At 49.3% G+C, this 20345-nt stretch overlaps 8 protein-coding genes across 8 annotated transcripts; 3 read left to right on the top strand and 5 right to left on the bottom strand.

The window, feature by feature from the left end:
- Positions 1-62: 62 nt before the first annotated feature.
- On the bottom strand, positions 63-1171 carry BDV37DRAFT_290157 (DUF3431 domain-containing protein; the record flags this gene model as incomplete). Its single annotated transcript, XM_032088651.1, has 1 exon — positions 63-1171. The coding sequence occupies exon 1, from the start codon at positions 1089-1091 to the stop codon at positions 63-65; it is 1029 nt and encodes a 342-aa protein (XP_031947235.1). The 5' UTR covers positions 1092-1171.
- A 1404-nt stretch (positions 1172-2575) lies between these two features.
- Positions 2576-3724, bottom strand: BDV37DRAFT_1999 (PEX11 domain protein). The gene is made up of 3 exons (XM_032079831.1): positions 3469-3724; positions 3237-3394; positions 2576-3143 (listed from the first exon to the last, which is right to left on the bottom strand). The coding sequence occupies exons 1-3, from the start codon at positions 3665-3667 to the stop codon at positions 2751-2753; spliced, it is 750 nt and encodes a 249-aa protein (XP_031947236.1). The 5' UTR covers positions 3668-3724; the 3' UTR covers positions 2576-2750.
- Positions 3725-5843: 2119 nt separating this feature from the next.
- On the top strand, positions 5844-6835 carry BDV37DRAFT_235381 (kinase-like domain-containing protein). Its single transcript, XM_032080483.1, has one exon. It carries the CDS (start codon positions 5895-5897, stop codon positions 6702-6704), a length of 810 nt encoding a protein of 269 aa, XP_031947237.1. The 5' UTR covers positions 5844-5894; the 3' UTR covers positions 6705-6835.
- A 1034-nt stretch (positions 6836-7869) lies between these two features.
- Positions 7870-10643, bottom strand: BDV37DRAFT_2005 (PWWP domain protein). The gene is made up of 5 exons (XM_032079839.1): positions 10086-10643; positions 9494-9974; positions 9063-9432; positions 8770-8998; positions 7870-8710 (listed from the first exon to the last, which is right to left on the bottom strand). The coding sequence occupies exons 1-5, from the start codon at positions 10231-10233 to the stop codon at positions 8106-8108; spliced, it is 1833 nt and encodes a 610-aa protein (XP_031947238.1). The 5' UTR covers positions 10234-10643; the 3' UTR covers positions 7870-8105.
- Positions 10644-11989: 1346 nt separating this feature from the next.
- ppmA (type 2C protein phosphatase PTC7) lies at positions 11990-13282 on the bottom strand (the record flags this gene model as incomplete). Its single annotated transcript, XM_032085802.1, has 1 exon — positions 11990-13282. The coding sequence occupies one exon, from the start codon at positions 13280-13282 to the stop codon at positions 11990-11992; it is 1293 nt and encodes a 430-aa protein (XP_031947239.1).
- Positions 13283-13744: 462 nt separating this feature from the next.
- On the top strand, positions 13745-16218 carry BDV37DRAFT_2037 (putative pre-mRNA splicing factor). Its single transcript, XM_032079889.1, has 3 exons — positions 13745-14248; positions 14384-14417; positions 14501-16218. The coding sequence occupies exons 1-3, from the start codon at positions 14207-14209 to the stop codon at positions 16015-16017; spliced, it is 1593 nt and encodes a 530-aa protein (XP_031947240.1). The 5' UTR covers positions 13745-14206; the 3' UTR covers positions 16018-16218.
- Positions 16219-17555, top strand: BDV37DRAFT_2038 (J-type chaperone JAC1). Its single transcript, XM_032079891.1, has 2 exons — positions 16219-16280; positions 16372-17555. Exon 2 carries the CDS (start codon positions 16510-16512, stop codon positions 17323-17325), a length of 816 nt encoding a protein of 271 aa, XP_031947241.1. The 5' UTR covers positions 16219-16280; positions 16372-16509; the 3' UTR covers positions 17326-17555.
- A 943-nt stretch (positions 17556-18498) lies between these two features.
- BDV37DRAFT_2068 (tellurite-resistance/dicarboxylate transporter family protein) lies at positions 18499-19997 on the bottom strand. The gene has a single exon (XM_032079935.1). The coding sequence runs from the start codon at positions 19823-19825 to the stop codon at positions 18623-18625; it is 1203 nt and encodes a 400-aa protein (XP_031947242.1). The 5' UTR covers positions 19826-19997; the 3' UTR covers positions 18499-18622.
- Between the last annotated feature and the right edge of the window lie 348 nt (positions 19998-20345).

The following is a 20345-nucleotide window of genomic DNA, read 5'->3' on the forward strand; positions in this document are numbered from 1 at the left end:
CAGGTGGAAGATTAATCCGGATATAGTATGGAAAATAGTATACAATGTCGTTAATCATTTCATTAACTCATGAGTGCGGTGGCTTTAATCTCATCCATCCTCTGCTGCAAAGCAGCCACCTTATTCCGCATTGAATTGACCTTCTCAGCCAGTGAGGTATGCTCCAGCTCCGCGTGTAATTTCCTCACCTCCTCCTGAGCCCTAAAGAACTCCTCGTATTCTTCCCTTTCCAGACATACACCATACCCCTCACAATAACAGACCCGCTCATCCGGACAAACTTCAGCTTGCCCCGTAAAGATCCACTGCCATAAGTACTCCCACACCCGTCCAGACAGATTGTCGTCCAGCTCCGTCTCGATCAACCACCTCCGGTACGCCACATAGTTCATCAGCGGCACCCGCCGAATCACCTCCGCACTGACCGCAAACTGACTGCAACACGGCTGCGCCAGCACAGCCGGCATACTCTCCTCCGGAAATAGCGTCTTCCAAGACTCTCCGATGGCCCTTGCTTCGGGCACTTCCGGGTTATACTGCCCGCCCGCAGGGGCGGGTCGAATTTGAGCCGAACAGCCGGGGTCGTGTTGACATCGCAAGTTCGTGTATCCTCTTTTGTAAACATAGTCGTTCCGCAGACGACGAACCATCAGCGCCGAATCCATGTTCATGAGATCGTTGTTGTGCCAGGAGATTTGGTCCGCATGCATGAAGACCGTCACGTCGCGAAGCTGAAAGTAATGATCGATGATATATGTCAGATACACCATGACCTCGTGGCCCTTGTTCATCGGCACGGTGAACGGGGTATCAGTCGTGTTCGGCGCGTCAACCGTGTACACCGCGCTGTATAACCGATCATCTTCGTTCAGGAGCGTATCGACCCAGGTCGTGTCCGCATCTTTCGTCTTAGCCACGACCAGCGTACGCTCATTCGTTTTTTCCGCAGGTCTCGGCACCGTCACAAGACGGTAGATATTCCCGCCGCGCCGATGCGCAAAGAAAAAGAGATAAAGAGAACCGAAGATCAGTGCGGAGGTCGCCGCGCTGACGACCCAAGCTTGTGTCCGACGCATTCGAAACATCCACATAGTGAGCAGCACTCGGTGGGTTTTATTATCCCCTCGTCGTCCGGTTGACGTAGTCGTTTACTTCCTATCATTTTTTTTTTCTTTCAGCCTCTTTGCGCGGGTCGTCGCGCGGCCGGCAGCTAATAAGGGATTTGCGCCAACGACTGAGTATTAGGGCGTTGGTTGCGATCGGCACATAGCCTCGTTTGCTGAGAAGTGCCATGGCTGTCGATCGGCGACTCCTTAGTTTTGGGAGTTGGGAGCCATGAGAAATGTTGTTGGCTCGGGTTTGGGAATGTGGAGATCTTCATCAGTCGCTTGCCCCGGTGCATACGTAAACTCCTTGCTTTAGTGCTGGGGTCGGAAATATCTGACTGTGTGCTGAGGGGTCCATGGGGCTGATGGGCTCCTTTAGGGCCTTGTCTTACTCAGAATAAACCTATCATCTATGGATTATATTGATGGGTTCATGAGCAGGCAACAGTGTGGCTAAGAATATACATAAGCGATGAATGTGATCTCACGAAGCATACAACACATGTAAGGGTAAGTTCTTATCAATCCCGGATCTAATCATATCATATCGTATCACATCGATTACCGTAACCCACATTAAGTTGAAATCTCCGCCCCTGTGATCAAGTCCATGATCGGAATTCGTCGCTTCGCACTTGCATCTTGGCCAGCGTTCCATCTCCCCATTCTCTTCTTCCCCTCCACATACTCCACAGCCCTCCTCTCCAGCATTCCCCAATCAAGTAGCGAAGAAACCCCATCGGACTTCCGAAGCCTTTCCACAGCATCTACCACCCACGAGCGACAATCGAAAGCCAACGCTTTGTCCTGATCCGGATCCTCAACCTGGTAGAAGGGCGTTTCACCAAACACCCTCTCCGCATTCTCCAGGGAGGAAACTTTCCCGATCACAACACAAACCAGGGTCGTGCGTAGAGGCCTAGTAGAAGGCGTGGTTTGTTTCGCCGAGATTTCATAGCACATTTACTCTGTAGATACTCTGGGGATCTTATATGGATAAGACCTGATCTGGTGTTGAAGCTGTTGGCTTAGACTTTCCGTTGCCCAGCTGACGCGGCATTTGTTTTGGTGGATTGTTCCTGGTCCCTGTGCTACCGTCCCCTACTTTTCCATGTTGGCACCTCACCATGCCTAGTTTAGACGCATCTCATACTCTTGATTGTATCCCGGCATAATATAGTGCTCGTTGTATACGCCCTTGATCCATTTGATAAGTCCACCGTCCTAGGATCCACTACCGGGGACATGTGTCCAACGATCCGGGGGAATTCTGGGTCCAGTACGCGTACAACACCATACTCCTACACTACAGGATAGGGGATAGAAGTTTAATGTCTCCTGCTAAGTCCTGACCCTGGAAGTAACTTAAGTACCCCTGAAACTAGACCGACACAGGAGATCAGCTGACGTCAAGCCTGGCCCACTGACACATGACTTGCGAATCAAAAGCAATCTTAAATATGCTTAACGCTTACTTCGCACTCTATCCCGAATCACCAATCCGCCATTCCAAATGACATCTATATATCTATAACCAACCCTCTATCAAACCAAGCCATATAAATCACACTTCATACCCAGCAATCCACCCATGACTTGTGCAATCTAACTATCTAGCCAACCCCCCCCCTTTTAAACCTTAACTCACTCCTGCGCCTTCACCCAAGCGTCTCCCCCAGAAACAACCGTACTGATCACCATCGTCACGCTAATCATCAGATCACTAATCTGCATCCAGCCGACGAACACCCCCGGAATCAGGAGATCGCATCCGTCGGCCACGATGCGCTTCATGAGGGCAGTTCTCTGGGCCTTGGCTTGAGAATCGTCGGTATTGGGTGCCGTCTTCTCGGCGTTCTTGTTCTCTTTCGTTTTCTCATTGTTGCTGGTCTTATTACTAGCAGGTGAAGAGGAAGTAAATAGTAAACCGCAAACAGCACCGAAGACGGATAATGCAAGAGAATAGAACCAGAATTTGAAGGCTTCGACCAGGACAGGCGTATTCCAGGCGACGGGGTGGACGCCCAACGCGTGGAGCTGTTTATTTTATTAACCTGTCCATCTATCTCATTGGGGCCTCGAGAAGGAGCCCATACACAAGGGGGGGAAAAAAAGAGAGGGGAAACTCACAATAGTCAAGTCCTCCAGCACCAGATACAGCCCCAAACAACTCCACCTCCCAATCTCAACCAAGGTCATAAACAACCCTAGACTCTGCGCCCCGCCAAGCAGCTCATACACTTGGCTAAAGCAATTGATGAACGCGAAGAAGCGGAAAAACCGTCTCGCTGTTCAGGTGTTCAATTATTGATTAACATCTCATTTTTCGATTTACTTATTTGTAGAGGTGCGTGGAACTTACTCAGTGCGATTTGCGATATGGCAGTCTCCCATTGCGCGGTTGTGGTTGACCCCGGGGGGATATTGAGTTGTATTACTATTTGGGCGAAGGATTGAATGAGACGGCAGGTCTTCTCGAGGCCTGTGACTGTGGAGATGAAGTTGGAAAATTGGCGGAGGAGGTTTGGTTTGGGCTTTTGGGTGAGCGGTTTGACTGCCATTTTCTTTTTCTTTTTCTTGTCTTCTTTATCACTTTTTGGATATGTTGTGGAGGTACATAGATTATGTATACGTGAGACGCGGGTAGTAGTTTGGGTTAGTTATATGAGTCTCGGACCGGGGTTGACATTGTATCTTATAGGCGATAAGATGAGGATAGCTGTTCTTATTGGTAATTACGGCCGCGCTTCCGAGCCGTTGCCGAGCGGCATTATCACCATACAGGTAAATTGGCGCGATTGACACATGGATCCTTTGCAATAAACCTATTTGGATAGAGTATGATGAAAAAAAAAACTGTGGGGCTTTTACTGGTACGTACTCTTTGCTGGTCGATTTAAGCTCTATTTCTCTTGTTTCACGGATAATTACCTTCTTTCATGGTTAGCACGTACGGAGTAGATACCTTGCTTTGACAGTGTACGAGAATGATATTTTCTTGATTTGAATTGCGTGAATATATCGAGGTTCTGGACAATGTAAAATATTACCAAGTTTACTAATAACAAAACGACATAACTATATCAGGCAATTGTATCTTTCTATATACACAGTAGTTCCACTAGTACTAAATATCTTAGTACAATGATTAGTACCAAATAATATATGGTTAATTTCGCGAGACGCACTGTGAGATGTACTGTTACGTGAAAGAGGAGTGGTTCCTTTAAGACTGAGACTGCAAATGCCGCTTTCTCTCTCTAGGCCTCTCGGGTCATCTCGTAGGCGAAGGTAAGCCAGGCTACCTGTCAAACGTGACAGAGATCGAAACATATTGGTATACAAATGTTTGAAAGAAAGCCGATAAATAGATCCTGTCAACTGTGATACTATACTCCGCTCATTGCCATCAGTCAATTGGTTAACCTGGGAGAAACGTTCTCTGATCTCGGGGGCCTCCAAGTTCATTTTATACTTGGATGAGATGCTTTCGTGGGACTGAGGAAGAAAAAAAGTTCAACTCCGCACTCGGATGTATGCAACCGTCCCCCCTTGGACAACTACACTGCCTTTCTGAAAACGCGGTCGTGTCGTGCAATATCGCGAGAGCCAGACGTTGCTTTGCCAGAGGCTCTACCAGAGGCCCTTGAAGGGGGCTGGCTCTCTTAGAAGTTATGCCGTTGACATCCTCGTGGTAGTGCCACCAACTCCTCCTTCTCGTCAGAGTCAAAAACAAAGTCCGGTTCTTTGTAGACATTCTGGGGGGAACAAATCGTATTCTAGATATAAAAAGTAAGCAGAGATCAGTCATAAAGAATATCAATTTTCTTACTGGGGGTTCCTGTAAATGTAATGGGGACAAGTTCCGGGATTGTCCAGAACCTGTTGATAGCTCCAGGGTCAAGCGAATTGCTCCCAGCGTCCTCAAAGAACCTTCGCGAATCGAACGTTCAGGCCCTGAGCCCACAGTCAAGTTTTTCCTCAGATCGAGGCATTTCTTGTCTGTTCTTCATCAGCGGCGATATATAGAGGCCAGTTCTCTATGGTAGTGGTGGTGGTGTTTCGCCTATCTTCACATTGGATGAATGGTCCTCGCTCGGGTTACCACACAGGTACTCCTTAAAAAACACCTCCAATCTAGAAGACGACATGCGGGGATGCCGATCTTTTCCCCACTGACATCCTTGTGTATTAGGAATGTTAGTGGCTATTCTTGATTATTAGATTCCCAGTAGGTATTGTCTGGGTATGTAGCTTCCAAGTCTTGTTTCACTGAGAGTATTTGATGAAAGCCCCAAAAAGAAGCGAGAAAAGCCAGGGATAATAGTGGGGTCACTCTATGATACGAACTGTACCTGCTACAGGGTGTAAGATTATGACACTTTATATAGCATCCGCCATAACAATTCAATTGTGTAATATAAAGAGAGAAGGGGTGAAGTATATGATGATCAGTCAATATGGGATGTTGCATTCTAGTGCATCATATCGAATGAGATGAATGGATATGTTTGAACCACGGATAGTTTACTAAAGGCCTAAATATAACTACTGATCATTCCATACACGATAGTCATCAATTTGTACCTCTACAAAGAAACCAACGTTGTATTGGGCGCACAGATGAGCTATAAATAGCATTATGCACATGTGATTGGCCAAATGTACCCTCAACCCCAGATAAATAGACGTGCCCCATCAATGGAACCATTTGGTACATCCACAGTTCCATCGAAGTATGCACTCGCTACCATTCGTAGTCTTTTGCAACTTAAAGTATCTATCAAGATGCCCTCCAAATCCAAGTCCCCATACAAGTTTTCCTACACAGACGCTATTCAAGGCAAAGAACTATACAATTACTTCGGCAATCGGGTCCTTGAGTCAAGGGCATCAGGTGGTCGGATTGTCGCAGTTAAGGTCAAGCCAGCTGATGGTTTCGTAAGATCCGAGGCCGACATGATGCATTATGCTTCGCAGCAACCTGGAATCTTAACACCACAAGTTCTAGGCTGCTACGATGTCGATCCCGAGATCACCGTAACCGTGTCAGATCTCGTCGAGGGGCAGTCACTCGACAACGTCTGGCATACCATGACCAAGGCCGAACAAAAGTCCATAAAGCAACAGCTCAAGGAGCAACTACGCCTCTTCCGGCAGTGCACACAGCCTTACATTGGTCGTATAAAGCGACAGGAGACAAAAAACTTCTACGACCGCATCCACTTGCACTACATGGGGCCTTTTGAATCCGAAGAGGAGTTCGATAGTTGGTGTCTCGAGCGGGTGAAATCACCCACTGCGAAGAAGATATGGGCACAGCTTCTCCCTGGGATGCGTGGAACGGGGGAACAGAAGTTCGTGCTGACACATGGAGACCTAGCTGCGCGGAACATCATGGTGAAAGATGGCAAAATCACTGGAATTGTGGATTGGGAATATAGTGGGTTTTTTCCGGAGTATATGGAGTATGCACTTGCGGCTGTGGTTCGAGATGGTCACGAGGATTGGTGGAAGCCTCATCTGAAGGAAATCTTGGAGCCTTGTGGGTTCAAGAGGGCGAGGTTTACAGCTGCGATCAAGTGGAGGGGTTGGTGATCTTCGACTGGCGCTGGTACGCTCAGGTTCTTTTTCTCTTGTTTTTCTAGCCTCGATCACGCCATGCCTAAAGTTACCCTTTTTGATTTGCGTTTTTATGGCTTTTTTATGTCTTTTTTATGATATTTATGTCTTCTGATGTTTTCTGCATATCCCTCATCTCTATGATCATATCCCTTCCATTTACCTCATGTTATACCCATCTGAGCATGTATCTTAGATAGTACGCTTCTGTATCTTCCTAATCTACTGAACATTTAATTAAATATGTCCTGTGTATCAAGTAGCTACCATTAAATATGGATACTACGTGACACAAGAGTAAAACATACGCCCAGCATGAAATCTCCACCTAGTTTATTCACAGCGTATATCCCTTTCTCCATGCATTTTGATTTCTCTTCTACATCTCCCGTTCAATTTGCCAATTCTACTGTTCAACCTAGGAGAAATACATATTTTATGGAGTGCTATATATACAAGGACAAGTACTGATCCTATAAAGATGAATAACATCAAGGAAATTCCTTTATTTCAAGCCTGACGTATTAATGACCACGGGAGAAAATCCTCATCCGGAATTGATGCATCTCTCACCGCCACAAGACTACACAATTGAATATCTATTTGGCCCAATTCTAGACATACTACAAGATTCACAAAGCCGCGGAAATAGCATCTACCAGCCCGTACGGTACCCCAAGGTTGTCCAATAATCGAAAGCAGTATTTATTGGCTCAACATAGTTATCAATGAGGATCAATCACAATACAACCAAGCGGAACAAGTAACATTCTCGAAGTGATGAAGCACAGACATAAAAGCACAATTAGACACAATACTGAAAGAAACGTCAATGATGAACACCATCCATCCACACGCTGAATAATTTTTAAGAAAATGAGACAGGCTGACTACATCGCAACTCATGTTGTAGCTTTCGATATCCGAAATCCCAATCAGTCAAACTCAGCTCTGACCTGTTTATGCAGGATCTGTCTCTGTCCAGGGCTTTTCCGTCAAAATATCCTATGGGTCTGGTTCCGTCGCTAGGTCCTGATTCCAGGTTTCAGTCGGTGACACCGGATTGGGCATCCATTGAAGAGGTTAGATGTACAGTGGCGAGGTATGCGAGAGGGTCCAAAAGGAAGAGTAGGAGGTATAGAAAAGGAGCGCGGAACGGGAAGGCGTCAAGCCTATTATGAATATTCTTGGAATTCCCAGTCTCAATGCTCAATTCCAAAACGAAGAACCGGAGTATCAGAGAAAGGAGATAGAAACACTAGCAGAGCGGCTTAAAAACCAAGACCACGATAAAAGTAGCGCAGGTGAGACAACATCAGAACCAAGAACACCAGAGCAGGGAAAATTCCGAGATAAAACACGAGAATGGACCGACGCTTATGCAGAAGCTTCTGCGGTCTTTTCCTCTGCTTTCTCTCCGGTAGGTTTCTCCTCTGTTGTCTTCTCCTCAGAACCCTTTGTGTCTGTGGCCTTTTCAGCGGCTGGTTCGTCGGTCTTGGGGGCCGTCTTGTCGGATTCCTCCTTTACTGCATCAGGGGCCTCGGTCTTCTCCTTAGCATCCGCATCGGTCATTTCCTCGTCCTTGGTTTCGGACTTGGTTGGCTTGGGCTCGTCCTCCTTCTCGCCTTCCGTTTCTCCACGAGCAGGGGTATCCACACTATCTTCCTTGTGGATACCGTTGGCCTTGGGCTTCCTCTCTGAAGGGCCTGGAGTGGTATCTGCATCGAGCACAGTTTTCCACTTGGACAAGAGATCCACAGCACGGCGACGGAACTGGAATTCCTCATCACGAGGAATGGAGCTAAGCTTGACAATCATCTTCAAAACCTTGTTGATCTTCGTCGAACGGATGATGGAAACCTCCAGGTCTTGATAATTTTCCAACTTAGTGAAGTAGGTTGACATCGATGTCATCTCTTCCTCCTGGGGAGGTTGGTCACGGGAAATGAAGCCCTTCTGAAGCTTATGGCGAACGAAAAGAACTGTCTCTCGTTAGTTTTCCCTTTTGCAAACGACCAGTTGGCTTCCGGGGCGATCATACTCTCTTTCTCCTTCTTGGCCTTAGCCTCCTCGGGATTGACCTGCTTCTCTGGCTCCTTAGGCGCCGCGGGAGTGCTCTCCTCACCCTCATCACTGGCAGCAGCCTTGCTGGACTTCTTGCTGCTGGCAGTCTGCTTGGCCTTGCTCGAAGCAGGAGCCTTCTTCTCACTGGCAGGAGTCTTCGGGGTCGTCAGCTTGAGCTTGGTTCCGGTCTTGGGAGTCTTAGCAGGCTAAAGAAAGATCATGCACAGTTAGTATTCGAGCAGTTTTCTCCAGGCCGGCTTGTTTCCTCACCTTCTCCTCCGCGTCGGCTTCAGCATCCTTCTTCCTCTTCTTGGAGCTCTTAGGCTTCTTGGCTTCCTCGTCTGCATCTTCCATGTCAATATCTTCGTCATCGACGATCTCCATGCTCTTCCGCTTGTTCTTCTTAGCGTCCTTTTCAGCCTTAGCAGCTGCCTTTGCGGCCGCCTGGGCCTCCCGCTCTTCTTCTTCCTGTTCGATGGCGCGCTGGTGGTCGGCCAACAAGGTCTTGAAGTGTTGAAGGTCGTGGCCATCAGCAGCCACGGAATATGCGGCCAAAAGCAATTTCGACTTGCCCTTCTCTGACACTTCCTTGCAGGCGGCGGGTTCGAGCGGGGTCAAATCCGTGTTAGGAATCCAGGCACTGTGATTGCCATGAGCTGACACATCCCCGAGAAAGGCGAAGCGAGGAGCATATTACTTACAATTCATTTGTTTCGAGGAACATCACGGGGAAGGTCCTCTCGTGAGCACGCTTGCCACCTTCGGCATAATCTTCCCTATAGCTGCCATCGGAGCGCTGAGCGGTCACCGGGCGTGTACCCAGAAGAGTCTGAGGAAGTATCTCCTCGTCGCAGATGATAGATGGCCAGGGTGGGTAGCTGCGAAGGCGCGCTAGATAGTACTCGCCTGGCTTCGCGTTCAGGTTCGTCATGCGAGCCTGCGACTTTTTCCGGTTCAATTTGGATTTATGTTCGGGCACGGCGCCAGTTGATTTGCGCTTTGTGCTTCCGGATTTCTTAGCCGACGCAGGGGTTCCGTTAGCCTCCGGGGCAGGGGCAGCCTCTGACTCTGCAGGTGCAGCACTCTCTTCAGGCTTCTTCGCGTCAATAGACTCGGACGCGCCAGGCTTCTCAGTGGACTTTTCATCTGACTCCTTCTTTTCTTCGGTGGCAGTTGCATCTCCTAAAACAAATCAAGTAACACGAGTTAGCGCACGAGCTCGGTAACACACTTTGTCTAGGAGATCAGAGCAAAGGAGGGAGAAGGAAAAGAGAACATTTGGGCGCCACTTACCCGATGGCTTCTCTTCCGATCCATTGGCCGTCTCCTCCTTCTCCTTGGTTGCCTCTGGCGCGGACTCCTTGGGTTCAGCAGGGGCGCGCTCGACCGACTCAGCGGCGTCGGGGGCAGGTGCCGAGGCAGTAGGGGTATCCTCAGCCATGATGCGCGACAAAGCTCAATAAAAAGTAGATCAAAAACAGCTCCACCTGAGGTTCGCGGGAATCAAAAGTTTGCAATGGAAGAGGTGGTGGATAGGTCGAGGTGGATGTGGGTGAGGGAAGAAGTGGTGGAGAAGGTCGCGACGGAGGGCGGGAAGTTGATTGACAACGCGTGCACTTCCTTTTGCCGGGAAAAAAAGCGCTGCCAGACCGCAAATGACGCAACGCTCACCAGCAACCACAACAAATGGGAATTTCCACAACTCGCGACAGCTGTTTGTCACTGAGCCTCACAGGTAGTCAGGTAGCCAAATATACTACCGCTGAGGATGCAGGTTTATCCACGTGAGACTGCGTGATCTCACTACGCGACGCGACCCCAGTCGTTCAACAAGCTTTCGCAGTTATTCGCAAGAGCTTGCCCTGTAGACTCAAGAACACACAACTAGCGATAAAGCTGTGATAAAGATAATAGTAGTAACAGTGGAAGAGATAAATAACGCGTAGAATGGATGGCAATCAGTGATTCAGCTGGTGCCAAACACGAGGAAGCTGCACAGCCAGTAGTGGTCGAAACAGAGACAGCAAAGAGACCTGCCACCTGAGTGTCAAAGAATCTCAATCTTTGTCACGGCGGTAGGATGAGATAGACGCGTTGCGCAGATCTATGCTTTGTGAAAGTGGTGGTTGATGCAGAAAAGCCAAGGCATCCAAATCAAGGCAATTAGCCTGATGAGACAGCAATAGTCTGTCACGCGAAAGGAACCTGGTAAGTATTTTTAGTATAGGATACAATCAAATATTAACCTGATTAGAGCGGATGGGCAATGAGTGAATGAACGAACGAATGGCCGACTGACCTTGTGCCACAATAACAAAGGCCAACAGTAACACCTGAATTGAAGGATGTCAACTACTACCTTGTATAGCGAAGTTCAAAACCCCGCATTACTTGATGGCGACAAGCGGAGGGGTGGGAAATGATAAGTGTTTGGAAGATAGTTCTGGTGCAGTGAAAGAGGAGGTAAAGTGAGGTCTCCCGATAGTCGTCATCCACTCCATCCTCTGTTATTACTACTACTATATCCATGTGCCACCCAGTCCAAACTATAGTCTCTTGCTTTCCCCAGTGTACGCCGTAATTTATTATTCCATGAGGAAGCAAGAAGAAATAAAATAAAATAAAATAAAAATAGAAAGAGAAAGGGAAATTTATTAAACTAGTATAAGGCCTCAATTCCTAAAGCTCTAATGTATAGAGGCCGTATTGTACAGTTAAATCCGTGTCGATAGCAACAATACACAGCTTAATATGGAAACAGATCCTTCTAGGTAGATACAACGTACTCATTTGCTCAAGACATAAATCCTCTTATTCTTTTAGTCCTTTTTTTTTTATCTCTAAGTAGTTATTAATGGTACGCTGATGTGCGACTCTAATGTTCTATATCAGTATCAATATACCAGTTGAAACACCCGACCGTCCCAGTCCCAAATGCATATGAAACAAAAGTACAGATAAATGTATACATGAATATGTATGAATGAGATATGCGCCCATCCCTGAGGGCAAATGAAACAAAAAACACAAAACCCGTATAAAGCCACCGGTATTTATGAAAACGCCAAATTGATTGAATTCCAATCGATATCAAAAGTGCGCGTAGCTGTCTCGGGGCAGACCTGGTCTGACCGCGGCCTGGCAGCTTGTCTCTCACTGAAATTGGATGAACACTGATGAGGGGTATATACCATCATTCACGGCGGTGGATTGTAACCTTCTTCCACAGCCACCACAGCCAAGACAGCAATATCATCCACTTTCCCGCCACGGTACCAGTCGCCGGGGTAATATCGTTGGGCTTCTTTGGCAAAGGGTCCGTCGCGGCGCATATCCACGCTGGCCAATTTGGCTTCACCGGCAATGGTGGCGGCGAGGAGGGATGGAAGGCTGTATAGGTGGCTCTTGCTTGTGGAGCGCTGCTGTTGGGAAGTTTGGGTGGATGATGATGGGATGAGGGAGGCAAGGCCCTCAGGACCAGTAAGTTGATCGAGATCGGTAGAGGGTTTGATTCCAACGTCGGGTGTGGCGGTCCAGGCGCCTGTGAGTACCATCCGACTGGTTATGAGCTTAAGGATGTCCTGGTTATTGAGGTTGTCGAAGACGCCATCTGTTGCAAGGAGGAGCACGTCGCCATGCTGCATGTGGAGGTTGGTGACGGCCGCGTCGCGCGGAAAGTCTTCGAGGAAGGCACCACCGAAAATAGATGCTTGCTTGCGCATCCGCGGTGGAATGATGCTAAGCTGGTAGGGCGTATTGAAGCCGTGGGTTTGCGGGATCGAGTAGTGATGTACGGCAGCAAGACGTAGAAGGACTGAGCCTGAATCACCTAAATTTGCCAGTTCGACCCGTCCATCGTCCAAGCCGATACCCACCGAGGCGGTGCAACCGCCAGCGCGAATCGATTCATCGGCAACAACTTGATCGTAGCCGGCCTGGAGGAGGCTCTTTGCACGCAATTGTTCCGCCGGGGCGTTCCAATCAATGGCGGATTCCGCCATATATCCACACAGCGCGTGTGAGAAGTCCGCAGGATCGACTCGAGACTCCGCCCAGCCTCCTACCCCGTCTGCGACGGCAAAGGCGACCGCTCCGTTATCGTGTTGGCCGACTCTGCTCACGAAGTATGCATCCTCTCCACTATCAGGCCTCCGTTGGCGCCGGATGGCCGGACTCTTCACATCTGTGGCCACCCCAATGGCATGGTGGCGCTGGGGATCAAAGTCGGACGTGTTCTTTGCGGGGTGGAAACGACGGCCTTTGCCGGAGGATGAAGCGGCAATGCGGTATGAGATGCGCGGGGGATTCGAGTCAAGCGACCGTGTCGAATGGAAGGATCGTCGGGGTGGAGGAAAGGAGGATGATATCGGAGAGGATCGGGACCATGGCGTGCTGGTCGAGAACGAGGCCAAGAGCCTACCTCTCGTGACGGGTTGTAGCCTACTGCAGGTTGGACTGCAGGCTCTACGGAGAAAAACCAGAGGGGTCATCGGCAGTGACCAGATCGTCGCCGAAGGGCACTAAGTAACGCAATTCAAACCCTCGCGAAAGAGCGATAGGGAATTTTGCTTTGACCCGTCTGTTAGGAACATGCAACAGAATGTTCCCTCGCACAGGGCCTGTCGTGCCGTGAAAGAGAGTGAGCAGACCCTCCCGCTGAGCCAAGTATTGAATCTAGAGACAACGGTCGGTATATATACAGCGGAAGGACGAAAATTCGCGGTCGTGTTTGATATCTCCCGAGGGGGTTTGAACACTGGGATTCGGCACCATTTTTCAAATTACAAATAATGGATTGCCGACCGCCTGTCGTCATCAATCGACCGCCTCCATTCTTTAAGTGGAGTGACCAGTGCCAACGTTGGGATACGGTCGTTTGATTGTGATTTGAGTGCCTCGCGACTGGATATCTCCGTGGTTAGCCGACTGAAGCCTCTGAATTGCCCACGTGTTGGAGTAAAAAGAATAAAACGAGAGGATTGACAATACCGATTGGGTCTGTCTAGACCATAAGGTGACACTCGGGCCGATAAGCATAAATCAAGCGTTCATCAAGGACAGACATGGCAATAGTGCCGTATAGAGAATTTCTGTAGCTTGAAGCAACATGTAATCGAGTACGTTAGAAAAAAGGAGGCTGCGGTGTTGTGACATTGTGGTGGTGTGTCTGTTCACACTCGCCGTTCATTTTCTCATCTTGCCGCTTCCTTTCGCGTCACCTTCAAAATTTCAAGAGAAAAAGGGAACTCCTCCGTCCGAACTTCCACTAACCCACAGCGTTCCCTCAAACCTCCGACTCCCTTCAAACAACCCGCTGCTGTACCTTGTGGTACAAACCCACGCGAATCATTCCGTCCGACTTGTTGAAAAGGTGTTGGGCAGTCTGATCGACGCCCGTGGTCCTATTGCCCACGATGATGCACCCATCCAGACAGGCATATGTGGAGGAGGCGGCGGTAAGACCTACCCTTTTGTTGTTCGAATCAATCGATCCTGAATCCCATAGACCCGGGAATGGTAACAGATGATCACAATGCATTTACAAGGCTTTTTCTCTTAAAATCACTGACATCCAATGGCTCGGCTCATAGGACACCGAGATGGGTATTGATCTGGCCAATCTGCGTAAGTACAACAACGACTCCCCTATCAAGATAAGTATCGTATGTATCTTACTCGAACTTCACTAACTGATCTGTCTCATCTAGCTGTTGACCGCGATTATGAGATCCCCTCCGCTGCGGCGGGCATCCCGTCGGAGAGAGCATCCGCTATTCTATCCCAATTTGAACGCAAACGAAGAGCTGCTGCGATGGTGGTCCCGACCGACGATAGTCGAGTACGCGCGCGATTACGAGAGCTTGGAGAACCCATCACTCTGTTTGGCGAAGGCCCCGCGGACCGGAGAGACCGACTACGAGAGCTTTTAACCGACCGCGCCGAGCAACAGGATGCGGCGGCAGCAGAGGGAGATGTGGATATGGGAGAAGCGTCTGAAGAGGCTGAGGAGGAGGAAGCAGAGCAGCAGGAGGAGTTTTACACTGAGGGTTCCCAAGATCTGTTAGAAGCACGGAAAGCGATCGCGCGATTCTCCCTTCCGCGCGCAAAGCAGCGCGTGGCCCGACAGAGAGAAGAATCGACAATTCCACTCCGGACGCACATTAAGCACCGTAAAGCGGTTAAGGAGAAGCTACATGGGTTTGATCTTTACGGTTCGCAGATTGCGGGTGATCGTCCAGTCAGCATCTGTCGCTTTGCGCCGGATGGGCAGACCATCGCTACAGGTAACTGGGGCGGTGGGATTAAGCTGCTTACGGTGCCAAACCTGGAGGAGAAACGGTCGTTCAAAGCACATACAGATCGGGTAGGTGGCCTGTCATGGTTCCCAGGTGCTACACTGTCGACGTCCAATGTTTCCGAGTCGACCGTCAACCTCGTTTCGGGAGGTGGCGAGGGAAATGTGTGTCTGTGGTCGCTTGATCAGGATCAACCGATAGCTACACTGTCAGGCCACAGTGGTCGGGTGTGTCGAACGGAATTCCATCCATCCGGGAGATATGTGGCGTCCGCGTCCTATGACACAACTTGGCGGTTATGGGATGTTGAGACGACCGCGGAACTGTTGCTCCAGGAAGGTCATTCTCGTGAGGTCTACACAGTATCATTCAACAATGATGGTTCTCTTCTGGCTAGTGGAGGACTCGACAGCATTGGACGTATTTGGGATCTTCGGACGGGTCGGACTGTGATGATTCTTGAAGGCCATATCCGTGAAATTTACGGTTGTGACTGGGGTGTGGATGGGTATCGTGTCCTGACCGGGTCGGGTGACGGCTGGGTAAAGTGCTGGGACTTGCGTCAAGTACGGAATACTGGTGGCATCGGTGCGCATAAGAGTGTCGTGTCCGACCTTCGGTGGTATAAAGGAACAGAATCTGCCAGCTCCTACTTGCCGTCTACCGATGGGCAGAGTGGCCGGATGGATGTGGACGGCGATCAATCCTCACAGTCGACATCTGTACAACCCAGGAAGTCGGGCACTTTCTTTGTGAGCAGTGGATTTGATAAGAATGTCAACGTTTTTAGTGCGGACGACTGGTCATTGGTGAAGAGCCTGAGTGGCCATTCAGGCAATGTGCTGAGTACTGATATCAGCGATGATGCGCAGTGGATCGCTAGTTGTGGCCACGACCGCACAGTGAAGCTTTGGGGCATCGATGGGTAGGATAGCTGAAGATGCAGCAATATAATAACGGGGTCAGTTTGCCCAATCTATGACCCTGCAGTACAGGTCACTACTTCAGAATCTAGGTAGTCCATTGCTCCATAGATATGGGAGCATTACTTGTCCGGGCGCAGCCTTTTGGGATTTTTCCGCGGTCATACAAGCATGGGCAATCTCGAAAATCACGAACCAATGCAATTCATGGAGCTTCTTACCTTTAGTCACCAACAGCCGTACACTGAGAAATCCAACGAATATCAAAAGTAAGCTCTCGGACTATGACGTAAATTGCCGGAACTCTCTCCGTTTTCTCCGAGGCCGGAACCCCATGCTGACTAACCGGCCCTATATTAGGTTTGCCCGATAAGCATCAATTCTCCAACTCAGTCCGAGTATTCTCTCCTCGTGTAATCTACAACCATTACTCGTACAGTCTACACATATTGTCTTTTCAGACCAACTTGGAACCTGAATCGGGCAAATCAGAAGAAGATGGCGGCATCCCTTCGCCCTCAGAGACTGCTCCCGCGGCTCTCCTTTACAACCTCCCGAGCAACATCAGGAAGCCGGCCTTCGTTCCCCGAGCAAACACCAGGGGCATGCCTCCTTTGCCAGTTCAGGCCGCAAAGTACCGTTCGCGTACCACGTGAATATCATATTCAGCAACCCCGTCGCTTCGCTTCCACATCTCCCTCCAATGCTACCACAACTGATAACAACGGCACGGTCCAAAACATCCCCGACATCACGAACCACTACACTATCTTCCCCAAGACCCTCCCAGCAGGTCCACCGCCTAGCTCACCCTTTCACATATCTGTCAGCGACCTGCGACGCGAGTTTCTTCAGCTCCAGGGTACAATCCACCCGGACAAGTACCCGCCGGGCCCATCGAAACAACAGGCCGAGGCCCTCTCAGCCCGCATCAACGAAGCCTACCGCACGCTGTCTGATCCGCTCGCGCGCGCACAGTACCTCCTCCGCGAGATGCATGACATCGACGTCACAGCCGAGGACGGCGCCGCACACCATGCGCTCGACCCGGAGACACTGATGGAAGTAATGGAGGTGCAGGAGACGATCGAAGAAGTGGGCGCCGAACCCGGCGCCGAGTCCACGATCGCCGAGCTGAAGAAACAAAACGAGGCCCGTGTAGTAGACTGTGTGGAGAAGCTAGCGAATGCCTTCGATACGGGCGATCTGGAGTCCGCAAGACAGGAATGCGTGCGCCTGCGCTTCTGGTATAATATTGCTCAGGGTTTGAAGGAGTGGGAGCCCGGTCTCACCGAGATCAGACTGGTGCACTAGATCTCTTCTCGTCTTTTGGGCTGCCAACCTTTTGGATTGGATCCATATATGGCCATGGCCTGTCATGTCTAAACTACTGTGTACGATACAATGCTGTCGACGTAAATACCCTCATGCCATAGAAGTGTGCTGTGTTTCCATGTTGAATTGTTGAAAGCACAGCTGGATATTATAAAAACTCTCCTCTCAAGTACAGTTTATCGAAACTTAGGCCATCATGGTAATTCAGAGATATACAACCCCAATATATAATATATCACAACTTGAATCACCCAACCCCTACCACCAAATTACAACTTCTCAACAGAATACTTTCGACATCTAGTTACTAGTTACTCAGTAGTAGAGACATTGATCCAAGACCCAATAAACCCCCACTCTAGAGACCATTCCAGGCCCAACCGAAATCACACCCTAAACAAGCATAGTATCTCGGAGCAAAACCTCCTTACCCAAACCGGAACTGATTCCTAGTTACCGTAACCTAGACACTGACCTACGTAAAACCAATGAAGTACTTCCTCTACACAGGACACAGTAGTATATAGTTTCATCTCCCCGCCAAGGGAAAACCCAATAAACCGGAATCCATAATAATCCATCCCAACTCAGATCCCCACCTACCGAGTGCAGTAGGACGGATGCATGATCCGGTTTAGTAGATTGGTTCATACTAACTACTAGGGACATGTATATGGGTTTTCAACGCGGTCTAGATTCTGCCCATTTCATTGGATGTTATGTGGATGTTATGTGGAGATTTGCTGGGGAGATTAGACTCTCTTTATCTATTTTTTTTTTTTTTTTTTTTTTTTTTTTTTTTTTTTTTTTTTTTTTTTTTTTTTTTTTTTTTTTTTGGCTACGTACTAAGTTTTTGGGGACTGGATTTGGAACGTATAATGAGACTTGTTTCCTTCTAAATCTATGACTTCTATCTCTTTGTCTATGGGGAAGGGGAAAGATGATGCCAGGAGGGAAATGTGGGAAAGACAGGAAAGGGAAAGACGCAAACAACAACAGAGACAAAAAATAGAAACAGAGTGCTAGCATGACCGTGAACGCAACGTTATATATATACCGAATAAACAAACGCCGTGGGATGCCAGGTAGCAATGGACAAAGACATGATGGTGAAGGGGTATATGAAAGGGGGAGGCTGATGAATGGAAGTAACGTCTAAACTGGAGAGATGGGTTGGAGTGAAGGGAGTATGAGGAACTGTGTGTAAAATGTATGGACATGTAGATATGGCTGTATGGGTAGGGGGGGGAGAATGGAGGGTGGTGGTGGTGGTGGTCTAGTCAGACACATCCTCATCTTTGCCCGGGTACATGATGTCCTTGCGGATGACGGCGCGGACGTTGTTGATGAGGACGAAGATGTACATGCACACGATGCAGATGGACATGGCCGACCCCACACCTTTCACGCCGTCACTGTTGAGCGCCTTGCCCAGGGTGATGGTGGCCAGGGTGAAGCCGGTGTTTGGGAAGACCATGGCCCACCAATTGAGATGGAAGGCCTTCGGGGGCGAGCGGATGACGGCGACAATGGCGATGCAGAAGAACCAGAGGCTCAGGGCCCAGAGGAAGACGCCGGCTGAGATGGCCAGCAGCTCGATGATGCGTCCGTCTTCCAGGGCGTGGGCATCGTGGAGCAGCTTGAAGTCTTCGGGGAGGCCTTTGGTCATGCCGACGAGGGCGAGGGCTGTGAAGGCTGGGGGTCCAACGCAGATGAACATGCCTGGTCTGTGGTCACTGTGGGGCAGACCGGACTCCATCAGTCGGCCGATGTAGTGGGCGTACATCATGAAGCTGATGGAGAAGCCGAGGCCTTGGAAGGTGACACCGGCGCCGATGATGGGGAGGGCCGCACGAGCGGGCTGTTGTTCACCGATGACGGAGGCAATTGTGCCACTGAGCATGATGGGGAAGGCTGGAAGGATCCATGAAGGCATCATGGTTTGAAGGCCATACTTGTGGGATGAGAAGACGAATGAGTATTGTATGATGGCGACGAGCAAGGTGCAGGCACAGTAGATCCAGAAGAGGGCCTCGAGGGCTAGTTGGAAGGATTCACTGGGTTCTTCACCAAAGTATTTAGACAAGCCGCAGATGATGGTTGCGACGGAGAGCCAGAAGGTCGGGAAGAAGAGACCCTCACGGTCATGGCGGAGGGACTCGAGAAGGTTACCGTGCAGGATGAACCTTGTAGCCATGATCGAGCAGACAAGGGCGAAGAAGATCAGATTGAGGATGTAAACTGCGATGCCGATCTCTCTCAATCCGCGGAACCCAAAGGGCTGGCTGATGATGAGGACGGCCAGACCTCCTCCACTCATCGTTAACGTGTACCAGGCCCAAGTGAAATGACGAAGCCTCTCCCGGATACCCACCGGGCCCAGCTGCTTCTCATCCTCGAACTTCTGAGGTGCTAGCATTTCGACATCTGAATGGGAGGAACCCGGTGGTATGAAGTGTTCGTTGTTGTTGTTGAACATTGTGCCCTTGGCGCGAAGCTTATAAGACAAAGGAAGAGACTATAGTGGAGTGGTACGATAAAGAACGAGATAGGCAGTGGCACGACCCTAGGAAGAGGTAGAGTGGTGTGACACTGAGAAAGGCAAGAGAAGATAAGAGAAAGGAATCAAGAGAGATAGTATTGTATACGACAGACTGTGTGGCAGTGATCTTCAACTGTGCCTGATGAGGAAATCACACACACTTATATCTTGATGTATGATAGGAAAATGAGTGCAAGGAACCCAAAGAACGACCAAAGAACTACTGCAGGTAAAATCACGAAAGGATCAGACGCTTCAGGCTAAACCAAGATCAATGAAAGTATGAAGGCATGCAATGCAATGCAATGCAGCTGGACAAAAAAAGAAAGTGAATGGATTAAAAAAACGGGACAACGCTCGGAAAAGCGTGGAAAGCAGTCAATGGACCAGAACAGAGATACATCGAGCCAGATGCTACAGCTGTGGGACGGTCTAGATATAAGAACCGTGCTGGCAT

This window comes from Aspergillus pseudonomiae, assembly GCF_009193645.1.
Source record: "Aspergillus pseudonomiae strain CBS 119388 unplaced genomic scaffold BDV37scaffold_1, whole genome shotgun sequence".
Classification (NCBI taxonomy): domain Eukaryota; kingdom Fungi; phylum Ascomycota; class Eurotiomycetes; order Eurotiales; family Aspergillaceae; genus Aspergillus; species Aspergillus pseudonomiae.